At 44.1% G+C, this 17,009-nt stretch overlaps 1 protein-coding gene across 1 annotated transcript; it reads right to left on the bottom strand.

The window, feature by feature from the left end:
• Window positions 1-923: 923 nt before the first annotated feature.
• per1b (period circadian clock 1b) lies at window positions 924-9,815 on the bottom strand (the record flags this gene model as incomplete). Its single annotated transcript, XM_079216304.1, has 19 exons — window positions 924-2,237; window positions 2,356-2,506; window positions 2,631-2,844; window positions 3,052-3,238; window positions 3,335-4,107; window positions 4,237-4,578; window positions 5,234-5,380; window positions 5,712-5,821; window positions 5,908-6,067; window positions 6,195-6,294; window positions 6,380-6,656; window positions 6,779-6,932; window positions 7,060-7,166; window positions 7,293-7,371; window positions 7,794-7,988; window positions 8,123-8,324; window positions 8,688-8,809; window positions 9,013-9,266; window positions 9,400-9,815. The coding sequence occupies 19 exons, from the start codon at window positions 9,813-9,815 to the stop codon at window positions 2,052-2,054; spliced, it is 4,176 nt and encodes a 1,391-aa protein (XP_079072430.1). The 3' UTR covers window positions 924-2,051.
• Window positions 9,816-17,009: the final 7,194 nt, after the last annotated feature.

The following is a 17,009-nucleotide window of genomic DNA, read 5'->3' as shown; positions in this document are numbered from 1 at the left end:
AAAAAAAGGAAAATCTAAATGAATAATCGTCCATAGCGTTCACACATGCGGCTTTACCTGGATGTTTGGAAAGTAAACTCGCTTCAACTTGTTTATTATAATTATTTATTTAACTATTATTAATTATTAATAATTTCACATTATTCAGCTGGGAGCGAAATAATTTCCGTTTGCGGAATTAATAAAGTAGAGGGGGTGTCCTAGCACCGGCAGATTAGACGGGTGGGTTGGTGTATCCTACATTACCAGGCGTGTCAAAAGGATCCAATGGTGGTCAAGATGATTTCTGCAAGAGTGGTATGTAGGATACAATGGGTTTTTTTTAGAACTGTATCCGGTTTTATAGATAGAAAAAAATAATATAGATATTTTTATTATTGTGAAATCTCGGTGTAAATATGAAAGTGAGAAAATGTAGTATTTAAACTAACAATGAGAATTCCAAAGCATACAGTAAACCTTAAATGACAAAAGAATGAGTTTGATTAAAAGAATACACATGTATATAGCTGCCTGTATGGATGCCTGCCTATTTTTTTTTAAAATCATCTTTCTTTTAAAAGCATATTCATTATTTCAAACTCAGAGTAAATGAACATCATGAACATGTGAATATAACACATTTCCATGACTTTTCCAAAACATTTGGGATTTAATTTTTTTCAAGGACTTTTCCAGGCCTGGAAATAACCATTTTAAAATGCCATGACTTTTCCATGGGTTTTCCATGACCGTAAGAACCCTGAAAATAAGATTGCAAAGAGATGTAATCATAATGCTAACTGCAGAAGCGAAAAAAACAAAAAAACAATAATCGGAATTCACATATAAATGATTTTCATGTCATTTTATTTGTACAAAGAATTTTCACAAAAATATTTAGAAACTGTTGCAGACACCACGGACGCCATAAAGCAAAGGATATCACATGACCAGAACAGTGCCACAGAGAGGAAGAGAGAGAGAGAGAGAGAAAGGGACAGAGGGAAAGAAAGATAGTACGTAAACAAACACTCTCCAGACTTCTTCGAGAGCGACTTCCTTCTCGTTCGAATCCACTTGCAACACAAGAGCTCTCTCATTAGGGTGCTGGCAGTTGGGGAAATACTGTCTGTCTGTCCGTGTGTGTGTGTGAAAATCATTTGTCCACATTAATCTCCACGATGAACTGTCCATCTCTCAAGGGTCCCGACCAGCAACATCTTGGTGATTTTGTTTCTTCTTTCATTGCAGACACAATCTCGATCCTGGATTTTCACATTTTTTACAGTCGACACTCTTTTGGGCAGATATCCTCCCTCTATTTGAGGGGGAGGAAAGTATAAAAATATACACATTGTTTACAAAATAACCTGGTTTCCACTGTACATTTTGTCTATCAGGTGAGTCGCTTCTTCTATAATTAGGGCAAACATTTTTACATAAAAGAGAAGGAAAAAAAGAGAAAGTAGTCTTTGAGAGAAACAGGATGTGACTGGGAGAAGGATCCCAGACAACCTGGGAAACATTCAACAACGAGAGGAGTCACAGATAAACTCCCTTCTTTTCCTCGCGAGCCGAACTCTAAACCGGAGGGAAAACGTGATGGAGGACACTGTGGTGAAGCACGTCCATCTTTATCGAACACATTCCCCTCAGACCGCGCTGATTATCTTACAACTTCAACACATATGCCAAGAACTACAAGAACGAGGAACGTGAAGTGCTCCCAGGGCTTAATATGCAGCCATACAACATGCCTGGTGTGTGCGGCCATCAAAGTCAGACTTCATGAAGAAGTCCTGCCTGACTTGTCAAACAACACATTGAAGTTGTCTCGATCAATATGCACCGTTTGCTCGCAGCAAATCCCATTTCGACCACTTTACAACTTGTGTAACATTGTTTTGGGGACAGGAAGTGCTGGAAGGTGCACATTTTCTGCGTATCAGCGTAGAAACGTTGTGATAGTGTTCTTTATCTTTGGCCATCTGCTTAGTGAGTCATGTCAGACTTTTCACATCTTCTGAGGTCACTTGCTGCTCCTCTGCCGGCATGTCTTGTGTTCCTTTCTATTCTTCATCTTCTTCATCCTCTGCGTGCGCTTCCTCCATGGCCGTCTCTGACCGATTTGTCTTGCCCTCTCTGGCGCCCTCCTGCTGAGCTTTCAGCGCACTGCACAGCTCCATCTCGTGGATCTCCACATCTGACGACGCGGTGGGAGGCACAGTGGGCGGAGACTTGCAGCCTGTACAGCCCTGAAAGAACCCAGAAACAAACAAACAAGTTCATTTTCAGCTCTATGTTGTTACTTGATGCATCTAAATAATAATTCATCCTCTTAACCATTCAAAGCTCAGTGGTGAGTGCACTTACAGAGATGTTGATGGCTCGGGGCAGGCGTCCTGTGCGGATCCAGGGGTGCACCTGGCTCAGCTCCCTCTTCTGGTCCTCGCTGAAGCGTGGCTGGTGTTTCTGCATGCTCCTCAAGGCCTCGCGGTCTTCTCGCAGCACAGTCTCCATGTCTCTGTTGTGTGGAAAGAGGGGGGGGGGGGTCACTGAAAGTCTGGCATTGAGTCTGTAAAGTTCTAAACTAACTGAACTAAATCAGCTGCCGTGTTGTGTGGTCACATTTCTGTCCAGTGTTGTACCTGACAGGCAGCTGATAGGTCATCATGACCTTGTCGTCGGTGTTGGCCATCAGCAGCCAGATGGGGTCCTGCAGGACACACTTGATGAACTGCTCCTCGCCAGCATCTCCGCCGGCACTACTGCTGCCCCCTGCTGCCTGTTTGCGGGAATGATCGTTCTCTGATGAGTCGATGCTACCAAAGTACTTGCTGGTGTGGCTGCCCTGGCTGCTGCCTGAATGGACAAGGAAGTGAAAATTGAGAATTCATTTCAGAGTACAGCAACAGGGGGAAAGAAACATAAGAATAATTACACCATGATGTTTCATTTTCTATAAACATTTTTTTTTTTGAAATACTAGAATTTATATAAGATATCTCTCCTGGAAACTTGCCTTCTGACATCAATTATCTAGGAAGGAGTCTGTAAAGTGTGACTTACTCATGCCGCTGGTGCCAAAGGAGCTGCAGCCGTTTGAGCCGGATCCTGAACCAGAGGACCTCGTGCCTGACGACCCTGAACCAGAGGCGGCTGAGCCGGTGCCTGACCGGGCGTCTTCCTGTAGCAACATATCTAGCAGGTCGCTGGAGGTGGACATGGCATCGTTGTTGGACTCATTAGCTTCACCCTGATGGGGGAAAAAAATAGTTCAAGACACATAATAAATGCCATATATGATGGTTTTCAAAGGTTAACGTCCTATCCGGAACGTCTGTGTACTTACGTTCTCCTTGGAGGCATCATCAGAGCTCCTCTGATTGGCTGAGCTCTGTCCCCCGGCTGCACCGCCATGCACCGACGGCGTGGCTTGCTGTGTTGCTACCAGGGCCGTGGTGACCTCTAAACGGTTGCTTGGTGATTCCTCCAGCTGCAAAAGGTTGAGGGGTGACGAGCATCTGGACTGGAAGAGGGGAGACTCTGCGCCCTCACGGTAAGCAGGTGTCTGGCTGTAGGACTGTGGGGTGCTGCTCCGAGACGGGGCGCAGGTGGCCACCGGAATCGGTGAGGGGGTTGAAACGATAGCTGCCTGAGTGGCAGCGGGGTATGTGAAGTTAGGGTTGAAGAAGTGTCCGGGGACGGGGCGTGGCTGAGAGATGGGTGCACCCATCTGGGGGAAAATGTAGTTGGGAATAACGAGGGCCACCATGGGCGGTACCAGCTGGGTAGCGGGGAAACATGATGGATCTGGGATGGCTATGGTCTGGGCTAGCGGTGGGTAAACAGGGTAGATTGGAAGCATACCAGGAGCATAAGGGGCGGCGGGAATGCTGGCCTGAGAGCCTACAGACAGCCAGGAGGATGAATTTGTTGGGTGTCCGATGGGCATGTTGAGGGGCATGAGAGCTGTGCTGGTCCTGGGGTCAAGCGGACTCCCGCTTAGCCCCAGAGAGCTGTGCTGGTCAGATGACTCCTGGTGCTTGAGCCTCTTGCCTCCACGGCCACGCCTGTGACTGGTGCTGCTTCCTGCAGCGGGGTAATCCCGAGAACAACGCACTCCTGGGAAAGAGAAGGAGACGCTGAATTAAGCAAAATGTCTGCTAATTTAACGATCCACTGGTAACGTGTACCAACATGTAATGTGTGAACATATACACATGGCAGTGGGTGCGGTGCATGTGCCTCTACCTTGTGACAGAGGGTTGGCAGCTGGGTTCTGACAGTGCAGCGCCAGAGATGCCGCCTGATCGAAAACACGCAGCTTGCTGAGGTCCTTAAAGCGGTCCAGGAATGTCTGCTCCTCCTGCTGGGTGTGGGTGGATAGCACCTCCTTTGTGAGACCAAAACGCCCCCCTCCTCTTGCCACACCTCCACTTCTCCGGCTGTGCCTCTCTGGCTGAGCGGCTCGAGGGGGAGGAGAAGGGAGGGAGGCGATCACCGTGTTAGCGGCAGGTGTTGCTGTGGGAGGAGCTGGTGTAGTAGTAGGAGGAGCAAGAGTTGAAGTTGAAGGAGCCTCCTCCATGATGATATCTGTGATTGAGGAAAAAGCATAGAGGTCTGTTAAAGCAGTGAAGTGAGACTGTGTGACTGTTGAAAGAAGAAATGGCACGTTCTTCTTCTGACAAATGGAAAGTTAATTACAAAAAATGCACTCTTTTCAATACAATCATGACCACTACCTAGCGTATGGTGGCTAATGTTTGCAAAGTTAAGATGCATATAAACAGAAGTAGATAGACAGTGCTACGGTTATTACATTTTTGTATTTAAAAACACAAAAGTCACATCGTCTCACTTTAAAAAAGGACAAATAAAAAAGACAGCGGACACTGTAGAACATGTTAGGGTGAAGCGATAAAAGAAGACTGCAAAAGAGGCGACACGCAGAAATTCAGAAGAGAAGATTTCCAGGATGAGCCAAGATGAGAAACAAAAAAGGCAAACATAATAAAAAAAACAACACTTTTTGGTCAGTTTATTTGCAAAAATAAGGAAAGAAAGGAAGGAAGGAAAAATAATAAAACTGTATCAGAGTATGTTACTGGTCAACATAAAAACTCCAAAAGAAAAACCATAATAATGAAGGCCTTTAAATTAAATTGAAGACATGCAACAACCTCGTGTCTCGTCATTTCAAAAGAAACAACCCGAGAGTTCAGAGAGTGTGAGTGTTGAGGATTCCCACCTGACTCAAGAGGCTTCTTGTCCCCCACATGCACGATGGTGCTGCTGAAGCTACACTGCGACGTGACTGAGGCTACACTCTCTGCCTTTGCGGCCATGGTCAGGGGAGGCAGAGGAGGTGGTTCACTTACAAGGTTAACTGAACCACCTGCAGAGAAAACAAGCCCAACAAGTTTCTGTCAATGATTGCGTATCGTCCAGACAAACACACAAGACACATGAACAAGCATGCTTATTGGTAAATCGGTCATGACACAAATTAAGGATGCGGCATAAAAAATAAATAAATAAATATCCATATTCAACAACAAGAATAAGATTTTTCTATCAGTATTTTTGTTGGTAAATACACACTGACCAAAAAAATAAAAATAAACTTAAATAAGTGGATCAAAGATATTTGTAATGCAAACTTCCGAGAAACACCAAAAAAAAATGAAAAGAACCCAACCAGCTCTAGTTAATTATCAAATAAGTACCTGTGTTGTTGCTGGCCTGCTGCTGTTTGTCCTCGTCAGACGTGGAGGAGGCAGTGTAGGAACCACACTTCCTTTTTACAGTGGTAGGAATGTTACAGCTGTCCAAGTACCTGCACAGAGTCAGAGAATTGATGGATGAGTGAAGTAATAACCCCCAAAATGTGGAAATAGAATAGCTTCAGGCTTGGACACACACCTTATGATGCTGTCCAGACAGTTGATCTGCTGGTAGGAGTAGCCAGTAGGGGGCTCCTTCGGTATAAGCGGAGCAGGGACCAAAGCTTTGGGTGGTTTTGCAATGTCAGCTATCAAACTTCTGATCGGGTCACTGGTGAGGGCTCTGATGCTTGTTGTGCCTGGATGAAGAAAAGAGAACAGAAAATTAACTTATTATTTAGATGCACAGTTCGCATCCCGTTCAGTGAAGTCTTTTTGATATTACCAGTTAAGAAACTATACTATGCAACTGTCCTTTTATTTTACCTGTGCTTCTGGGCGGAGGGCGGTTACGGGACTCGATGAAAACCTGCTGTCCACTAGTCTTGACCATATGGACATCTTTACAGATCTGCTGGAAAGTCATCTGGAAAAAATGAAAGCATCAAACTCGTTAATATGTTAATATATTATATACAGTAGACTCAAAACCACCGGTTGCTCAGACTCACAGGTTTGTGTAAAGCGACCGCGGCAGCAACTTTGTCCATGACGGGGCCGTTGCTGTCGCTGGACGAGGCGCCCGAGGCGCCGAGGTGCTGTTGGTGCGAACGCCGAGAGCCTCGCGAGCCGCTGGACCCGATTGAGCTGTAGCCCCGAGAGCTGCCGCTGTGCACCGGCTGCACCAGGAGTCGGTGGATCTTCTCGCTCAGCTGGACGACGTCGGCCGTGGTGGTCCGAGTCTCGCAGCCCAGCGGTGTCGTGAACACGTCTTCGTTCAGAGGGCTCCTGGAGACGGGGAATATAGCGTTAGAGCACCGCTTATTACAATATTCTAAATCTCTGGAAAGGTTGCAGTCACTGTATTTCCTCTCATTTATTTTCGGGAGCAAATAAATAAGCAATCTTACGTTCTGACTTTGTGGCGCCCTACGATGAATGCCACCTTCCGGCTCCAGGGATTGACAAAGGAAGACCAGCTGGTGTCGATGGTCAGATATTCTCCATTGCGGGCACACATCCTCAAGGCTGTGTAGTTGACTGGCTGCCCAGCAAACTGAAAGACTAAAGAACAGTGCAGACGTATATATGAGAAAATGTAGAAATCAACACAGTAAAAGCCCATTTGTCAGTATGTGACATGTGAGCAGCAGTTACAGTTTGTTCAACTTTCAGTGCTAGATATACTCACTCTTCTCATGGATAGCCACCATTAGGGGCCTGTCTTCTGGGTGGATGTAGAGGAGGGTAGGAGTTCCCACCAAGTCCTGAGGCAGGTAGCCCAACAACGGCACTGCCCTGCAAACACAACAGATATATAGTTACACATATTTGTTAGACAAGAATAGTATGTTTTTAGTTCTTCTTTTACTGTCCTAGAGCAGCAAACTGGTAATGACCAAAGAGAGTTGAAAAAAAACTGACCTCTCATCAACTTCCTGGAAGAGGCAGCTGGGGGTGTGACTGGTGGTGAAGATCCTCTTGTCTGCAGGGATACGAGGAGCTGAGGGGCAGAGGACACGGATACAACAGATGAAAAGACCATTTTGAGGACAGACTGACTATGGAGTTCAAATGGGCTGTACATATGGTAAAGGTGTATTTGAAATTCTTAAATCTGTCCAAACATTTGGATGTCTATGATATAATTCATATCAATCTTATCTTGATACTTAAATGAGTCAAATCAGATTATTTTTTCGTGACCCAGCTAAACTGACACTCCATTATCAGAAGCCTGCTGTAGCTGTGATGCCTGGGTTACTCTGCCATAACATTATCTCTTTTCAGGCTCTTGCTCCGGTGCCAAAGCATTTACTTGTGTCTTCAGTCCACTGAATTGCAATAAGAAACATAACTGGTTGTGTTTTGGCCCAGAAAGCTTTTTCGCTCACATAAAAACAGATGTCGTAAGATGACAAATACCTTCGTATCCAGAGTGGACCCTCTCCGCGATGAGCAAGCAGCAGGGCTGTGGCTCGGCATCATCGGAGTCTCTGATGGTGAGCTGGTAGGGCGTGAGGCGGAAGGGGTAGTAGCGCATCTCGCCGCCGTGCGCCTGGTCGGCACTGATTCGACAGAACATGGATTTCTCCTGCGTGCATTCGGCTGGAGAAGAAGCTGAGAGGAAGGAGAGTTGGACAAAGAGTCAGACACAGAATAAGATTTTTCAGAAAATCCCATGCTCTCGATATTTCTTCAATACCGTCTCCCTTTTTCTAACCCTTTCCCAATTTCACTTTGCCTCAACTCACCAGACCCGATGCAGGAGGCCCAGTTGGGCAGGCGGCAGGGTGCCGTGCCGCTATAGAAAGTGCTGACGTCCTGCGGGGCCAGAAGCTCAGAAAACATGGCCCCTTGGAGACGCTCTGGCTTGCAGCGAAGCAGGGACGAGCCTTGGGGTGAGACGTACACGACCTTTCCTGACAAGAATGACACACCCATGGAGAAAGTGTCCTGAAAATAGAAAAAGAAAATGTTTTTTTTATTCAGATCAAGTGTACTATGGTTTTCATTCGCAAAACATGACTAATGAAGTTCATTCTGGATCTGATGGATCAACATTTTATAGTTAAATCACAGTTTACTACATAGCTTGCAGAACAATAATACAGCAGCACTCATTGATCTGAGAGTGTCTCTGAAATCGGTGACATTCAAGGCCAATTGAGCAAAGAGCTGATTTCAGATACATTTATTACCTTATTAAAGATAATGTCCGTGGCTCACTAACCGCAGTAGTAAAATACTGAAACGATTTCTCAAACACCAAAACAGATTAATTTTTTTAATGAAGCAGTAATAACTGTATAAACCTACTGTGTTTTTGAGGGTGTATTCTGAAGTGATGTTGTCAAGCTCCTCAATTGTGAAGGCAGACAAGTCCAGGCTGCAGTCATGACACTCCTCTACGCTCCACTGATGATAGTACTCCTTGTTGGCTGGAAACGGTAAACATAAAATCAGTCAGAGGGTGTATATCGGTAAAGAGACAATTACATATTGCAGTGAACAGAAGGCATTGAGACAAATGTAAGCCCTAAAGCCTGGAGAGTTATTTAAAAAATATGCCTAACCAGAGAAGAGTAAATAGTCAGATTTGTCACTGCCACGTTTCAGAAGACAAACAAAAACACCCGCTCACCTCGGACTTGTTTGACACACTGAAGTGCGTATTTGAGCGCATTCAGAGTGCTGGTGTGACCCTTGCCCTTGCGCTCCGTTGGCAGGCGGAGCTTCAGCTCCTTGATGGCCTTCATCAGATCTTTCTGGGTCTGGACCCTCGCCGACTGGTTGCTGCTGCAGCCAGAGGTGGAGGGCGGGTCGTGCTCCGAGCTGGTCGACAGCAGGCTGTAGGCCAGGGAGCTGCTGCGAGGTGAGAGACTCTGGGAGTTGGAGCTGGGAAAGAAGGGACAGTCGAACGGTGAATGACCATTTTACACTCGGGTGAACGCACTGTTGGCGTAGCGCGTGTTAACTAGTGAGGTCGCTGTGCTTGTTTTACTGAAAATGTGGACGCTTCTTCTCTTACCTCTTGTTGCTCTCTGTAGTTTCCAGCATCATGCCAGAGTCCTTGCCATTTGACGAGTTGTGGGAGCTGCGTACGGACTGGCGCCCATGCGACCGGTTGTCTCTCTCCATCCCGCCTTCACTTTCCCTCTCTCCGGAGTCGTTCCCGCTGGAGAGTCCATCCATATCATCTGAGTTGTGCCCCCGTCGACCTCTGGACCCAGACCCCACACTGGGAGATGAGCCGCCGATGGAGCTGCCTCCATTTCCACTTTCCTGCTCCTGAGTGGTAACATTGGCACCGGGCTGACCGCTGCTAGTTTTCAGAGAGATGAACTCTTCTGACTCTGCTTCCCGGTCATCGTCTTTCTCGTCGGCCCGTGCCACTCGCCCCCGAGTGCTGCTGCTGGGCATTGATTTAGAGTCATCATAACTCATACTCAAGTAGGATGAGGCTGTAACAGCTGTTTTAAGGTGTCAGCCAAGGTGAAAACAGGAACAACTTAAAGAGAAAGTCATTCAAAAAGCAAAGGCTGCCGTTCTAAAGAGACGGCAATTAAATTGCGAAATGGTGTCACTCAAAGACAAGAGATTAATTTCTGCTTGTGAAACAGCCTCGGCACAAGTGCTCCAACAGATGGGATGAGAGATTGTGAGGGAGTGTGAGAAAAACAGCTCTTGGTGGGAGCAAAAAATAAAAAAATTCACTGTTTTTCTCTGTATCTGTAACACTCTGTATCTGGTCTTCTCGCCTCTTCTAGATGCTCTAGATGTCAAAGGCCACCTGAGAAGACAAAAAAAAGAGAAGGAAATATATTAACTGCAGGATTACAAAACATGTGTCATGGTCTTGTAAGTATCTCCTATGGACTGCAGCTAAAGAAAGACAAAAACGGAACGCTTGTCATCAGTTTATCGCGTTGGCCTCTAAGGAAGCTTCAAATATGGCCGTGAAATGCCTTGCCGGCCTTGTGGTGCAGACCAAATGTTTGTCAGTAATGCTTACGGTTGTTGTAGTCGCACCGAGCTGTTAGACTTTTACCCAGATTATCTGGATTCAGTAATCACCCCATTTTGAGTACAGAATGACAATAATCTCCTACTCCTGTTTGCATGCAGCAAGTGCGTAGGCATCATAATATAGAACAGGTGAACATGCACTAATGCCGAAATGACACGGGGCAACTGTTGGTCGTCATAGTTCAGTCCACTTTTACCCAGAGGACTCTCAAAATAAATTGAACTTGAATTTCACTGAACAAAGCTTTGCATCACAGGGATTGCTCGTCATTTCCTAAAAAGCATATATCAGGCCACTGCCTACGCAAGTAAAAGTCTACCGCTATTTATTCCTTGAGCAAGGGAGACGCTCCGTAATCCTTTAAATCCTGCATACGCAGCTCAGACATAATACAACTTTCTGTCCTGACGCACCAGCCCAATACGCCTGAATGGACGGGTTCACATCGGCCACCGCCAGCTGGAGATTGCTCATTAGAGCTGCAAAGAGGATCACAAGTACGCACAGCTAATGACAAATGTAACTCGAAAAAAAGCTTAACTACTTGGAATGCTAAGTGGTGAACAACTGCGGGTATTGAGTTCAACTAACTCATGTGATGGCGCCTCAATGCAACCAAGCTGCCTTCCTTAATCAGTCATGAAATGGTAATTAGCATGCTGTTCGGTCAGTAGATGATGCAGATGACAAACTGTGTGCTGTGGCTGAATTGGGCAGTGGATGGAGAAATGATGATCTGGTGATATGAGAGCAGGGCAAAAGTGGGCGTCTAGAAAACAATTGCCAGTTTAGTCAATAATCAAAACAAGGAACACCACAGCTTTAGGTTAAAAGTCTGCCAACATCACATTCATCCTTACAGGAAGAGAAAACACCATATTTTGGGAGGGACAAAAACAAAACAAAATACATTCACTTGAGCTAGTCAGCAAAATATAAGGCATCACTGTATTGCCAGTGATTCACAATCTGCTCATTATGATGGTGATGAGAATTAAGCGTCAATCTGAGGTAAAGAATGCATCTGTCAAGCTTCGGACAGTCTCACACAATGAAGAGAAAGTGTCTTTCTCACTGCAACGTTTGCAACTACACGTGATAATCAATGTGATCCAATGCCAGGGTATTTGAATAATATGACTAACAATTACAACATGGGTTTAGATGATTTATGATCCAATAAATGGGAAATTGGGGTGGACATACATTAATTAATAAAGTGATTATGTGACAACTACAGGTATTGAAGCCCTCAATACTTTATTAAGTCATTAATAAAGTGCATGCTAGTTTTATAATCTGTTAGTGATTGGTCAATTAATCACTTAGTAGATTAGAAAATAGGATGCACAAAAATATTGTTAGTTTCTTGGTCTTCAGTAATAGTAATTTAAATACTTGGGGGTTATCATCTTCTGCAATAACAAGCAATATGGAGACGTCACCTATGTCGGTGGAAAATTATGGCATGTTTCACTAATGGACCAAACAATTGATGTATTAAGTGAGAAAATAACTACCAGATTAATTGCAGTCAACATTACTGAATCTGATATCATGCTTTGTATATTGTACTGCAATTGCATATGTCATATCTACAAAAAATTCTGACAAATGTATTTTCCTTCTTAATACAAGGGAACTGGCTTTGCTGTCACATACAGGTGCAGGCTTCAGGGGGCGTGACCTAGCGTCCGTGCTTGAACATGTGTGCCTGGCTAAAAGAACCCGCCCCTTTCCGCTGCATCGTCGTGACATTTAATACCCCTCGATCACGTCAAGAGATACATACTACAGTTTAATTTACTTTCATCGCCAGTATCATAATTACACTCCTGCGGCGCTCCGTCCGGTTCGCTTTTTCTTTTCTTCTGTCTACAGCGCATGGCACGTGTCCGCGGCCGTGCTTTCAGCAAGCCCTGCCGGCTGCTGATTGGTCGGCTCGCTGGACCAATGAGAGGAGCGCATTCTGCAGAGGCTGAGCCCCGAGTCGTCTCCTGAATATGCAAGGACGGCGCGGATTGGGCGAGGAGATTCACGAGCATTTAATGAGCAATGCACATTTATGAGACTGTGAGACACGAGCTATGCATGAGTTGGGCCACATGCCTTCTTAAAGTAGTAAAACTACATTGCAATACGCGGAGCCATTACATTATAAACAGATGTACGTACATTGGATAAATATGTCTATGTTGGATTTCCTTTGCTCTTGTTTAACTTAGAATGCATCGTGCCTAACCAAGAGAACTGACATTTTTAAACAATAATAATAATAATTTAAGCCTCACTTTGTGTCATTAAATGCTATTACTCTAAACACGGTATCTCTTGTTGAAGGAGAGGAGTGTTGTAATGCCTCTGGGTACAACGTTGTACAATATCTGCAGTGGGTGGAGGTTCATTTGCCAAAGTTCTTTGTGTCACTGTATCAAACAAGTTAAGTAGCTCATTGGGTCAATCAGTAAGCTATTTGCTTGGCAATAGATGGCAATTGTTTATTGTTTTGGACTCAAAAACACAGAAAAGATCCAGTTGTAAGTCCCTCAACAACATACCAAGTATCTGACGTAAACAACATGATCCAGTTTGTCTACCCCAAGTGGCAAGTAATAAAGAATGATTAGCCTTCCAGCAAAACTCCACATTTGTCACAACTGTTGGGGAATCCCTCCCACAGCTGTAAATATAGACGACAACATATATGTGTTTGAAACTTAAATGAGAGACAGTTTAACAGCCACCACCAGATCTGGGATAAACCAAAAGACAACGCTCATTAACAAGAACAACAGGAAGTACACCTTCCCTATTCAAGAGCCACGAGTGGGCTATTTCCCGGCTGCCTGTGATAAGTTTGGTGGTCTTGATTGTTTCAATGTCGTCTGACAACATTGAGGACGCACACACTCTCTGCTACCAAACCCTTCTCCCCAAATATCTGTCCCTCGCTGTCCTTTTTCAGCCTTAAGCTCTTTGTTTTCCCCCATTTAAAAAGGCACTTTCGTTCAGTGAAGGTACAAACAATAGTGTTGCTCTTCTGCTTCACGGAGACGAGGTACTGCTCGTGATCCATAGAGTGTCACAGTGATGGAAAATTATAAGCGGTTTACTTGTCCCGTCTCAAGTGATGAGTCAGTACCCCACGTGTGTGTGTGTGTGTGTGTGTGTGTGTGTGTGTGTGTGAGAGACCATCTAGTTTAGGTACGTATGCACCACCTCTTCAGTCATCCATGCACAATTAATACATTACACTTGTGGCAAAACTGCCACGTTTTATTTGCTTATGCATGGTGTCCACCCACAACTCTCTATGTCAAACATTAAGTGAAGGATTTTTTATTTTTTACAACCCTGTCTGGGTTACCATGTGTAAACTTTTGGGGTGTTCATGTGCACCTGCTTTGCGCACCCGGGCACTAGATAGGGTGCGATGTATGCAAATAGCATGCAGGATGGAATCTGTGCAGGTGGTCGGTTTTCCGTCTATATCCACACGTTTTAAAAGCAGTTTGTCTCGTGTCATGATGAACCTCCTGATACTACACATTGTGCAATGGCTACATGCATGTACTATCCGCAGAAACCAAGGACAAATATGTGTTGACAAGTTGACTTTTTATCGTGACGGTGCACGTTCACATGAAGCAGCACTCAAAGGGTTAAACTAGAGCATTACCGTGCTTTAGAGGAGAATACACGAACACAAAGCTGCTGGTTTCACTGTGAATTGTAATACGTCTTAACAGCTTAAAAGCAGGAAGATGACATCAAATGAAGCACTCAAATACAGCGATTCCTGCTGTTTGTGTGCACCAACAGCCCGAAGTGACAGCTAGCATTCTAGCTACAAAGCAACCGCGACAGACGCTACTGTTTCACGTTACAAGCCAAGACACAAACAGCTTACCTTAGTTACGCTGAAACACAACAGCGACAGCTTTGATATTCCACCGTGAGGTTCTCGAAAGTCAAAATGAAGGAGTACAGATCCTTGTGGCGACTTCTACCTTTGCTTGTCGATCTGCGTTTGCTCTAAGATTTTTTTAGCTCGGCACCCCAACACTAGTTTACACGCAGAAGCACACGTGCTTGGTCTCGCACGTACAGTTGAATCTGGCATCGTGATTGGACAGCAGGAGGCATTGGCCCCGCCCCGACGCGTTCTGATTGGCTAAAGGGGGCACGGCTAGCTGCACGGGGCTTTCAAATCACGTTGCAGTGTGTCTGGTCCTGAGTTTCCCACTCAACATACATGAGAGGGCGTAGCCCACGCTCACGCTTGATGTGGCCTACTTGGTGAGCCGTAATAAGGGTAATGGCATCGCAACTAGATTTTGTGTTGGAGGTAAACAAACACATTTTTCTGGAGTCCTCATTCAGCAGATGCTACAGTTTCAGTGGCAATGTTTTTGTTTATTATTATGAAAGGTAATTATTGACCATGCATTTGATGATAATTTAAAATACATTTAACTCAAGGTCCTATTAGTATTTTTTTCTCAGTGAACTAAGCAAAGATAAGGCACGTTTATTTGTATAGCACATTTTAACAACGAGGCGATTCAAAGTGCTTCACAAAACCATTAAAAGCATCAAATCATAATGCAGAAGAAAACTAGTTTTAAAAACAATTAAGAAGATTCATTAAAACATTAATAAACAGTCAAAAAACATAAAATACAAGTTGCAGTGCAGCTTAAGAAATACAATGCAGTCGAAAATGCATCTGCCTCAACTCGTCTTTACCCGTGGACACACGGGGGCTATTTCTGCTGCGCATTTGCTTTGTACATACGGCTGCGGCAAAGCCTCAACATGCACAATTCAACGTGCTCTCAGATGGTGACGTCAGTTGGACCGCTTGCCCTCTCCGAAAGCACGAGGCTGGCGGTGTGGTTGGTGAAAAGCTGTAAACAGTGCAGATGTAGGACACATGCCCCTGTGTTAATATCCATTACAACAATTATAGTGTAGTATTTAATAGGAGCACATTGACTGTGTCACAATGCACAACGTATTTGTTGTACTACAACAACAACAAATATCTAAAATCTATTACAAAAATCTCTCTCTCTCTCTAAGGAAATAAGGAAATTATCACTATATCAGCATGAGCTTCTCTTCTTGTCGATCACTATTTGGTGATAATTACAATACAATGGACAATGTGTAAAGTACATTTATTGCATATCTTCAATCGGTGGCAGTAAACTTTGCTGTTCAGTCAGTTTATTTACTAAGTGGCAACATTCAAAACGTAAAGTTAAAGTATAGCTAACAAAAGCACTAGCATGAAATATATTATTGTACAAACAGTAAAAGTACTCAAAGTGCAAAGTGGCCCATTTCAAAAATAATATGTTATTATTGGACTATAATTATTGATGCACTAATACATATGCATCCCTATGGTGAAGATCATTTTACCTATGTACTCCTGCTTGGCTTAATCTACGAAGATACAGCATGATTTATTAGTTGATTATATTTTGACTAAAGCTGTCAAAAAGCACTGTAGTGGAGTAGAAAATGGAAATCTTAAAATAAGGTCCTTCACAGTGCCACCATTTGTGCCCCACGTTTATTCTTGAATCTAAATGTGCCACATTCTTCAGAAGTCATTTGGTGTTTACCAGCGTGCACATGGCTGCTGAGCTTGTTTGCTGGGAGCTGCAGTGAGACTCAGTCACTTGGTTTTTGTGCAGCTGCATAGACCTGCAGAATTACTTTAAACCTTCACTGATGAGTATTTGTATATTGATATGGAATCAAATGAGTATGAAGAGGAGTGGCAAAACATTTACAACCGTTTTAAATCACGATTGGCTGCTTTTCTGCTGCCTGAATCTGACAGACACGTTTACATTGCAGCTGCTTTACAATGTGTTTCCATCTAAGTGGTTCGATATAAATTTGGATTTCCAGCATTTCATTGGTTGAGCTGCACAGAGCATCTGGCCAATAGTATGGTGTTTGGCACCAGCTACTGGCAGGTGCCTCTTGTTTTTTGCAAACGGTCAGACCAGTTTACTGCACACATGTTTGACATCTGAATGATTTGTTCAAAAGCTGACATGCATAAAGAAACAATACATGTTTTCTTTAATAACATGGCACCGCTGTATTTTTTATATTAATATGCTAGCATATTGATACGGATAAATATCCTTATACGGAAGAACCTTTCATGACAAAACAATAAGATGTAAATAAACCATTTATCTTCAAGTCTATTTTTATTTTTCTATTTAGCATTTTGAGCATATTGAACAGTAGATTTGCATGATGAAATGCACTCATACATGCATGCAGAAAATATGAGTGATGCTGATCAGCAGATCCAAACGTAAACGTGAATGTGTCCAGGAGAGGGCAGCATTGCGTCGGATGGATGCCATGCAAGGACTGAACCAGTGTGACGCAGTCACAACGAAAACTGCAATTAAAAAACTTTAAATTACATTAGCGGATGCTAAAGATGTCCAGGGTGTTCCTAAAAGTCATTACTGGGTTTAAAAATAGTTTCCTTTGTGTGATCTTTCAAAGGGTTCACCCTTACTCCGACATCACCTCAGATCATCTGCTAATTATAGTGAAGTGATCGCAGC

This window comes from Taurulus bubalis, assembly GCF_910589615.1.
Source record: "Taurulus bubalis genome assembly, chromosome: 3".
Taxonomy (NCBI): Eukaryota; Metazoa; Chordata; class Actinopteri; order Perciformes; family Cottidae; genus Taurulus; species Taurulus bubalis.
Note: the sequence above shows the minus strand (reverse complement) of the source record. Positions and strands in the feature narration are given on the sequence as shown.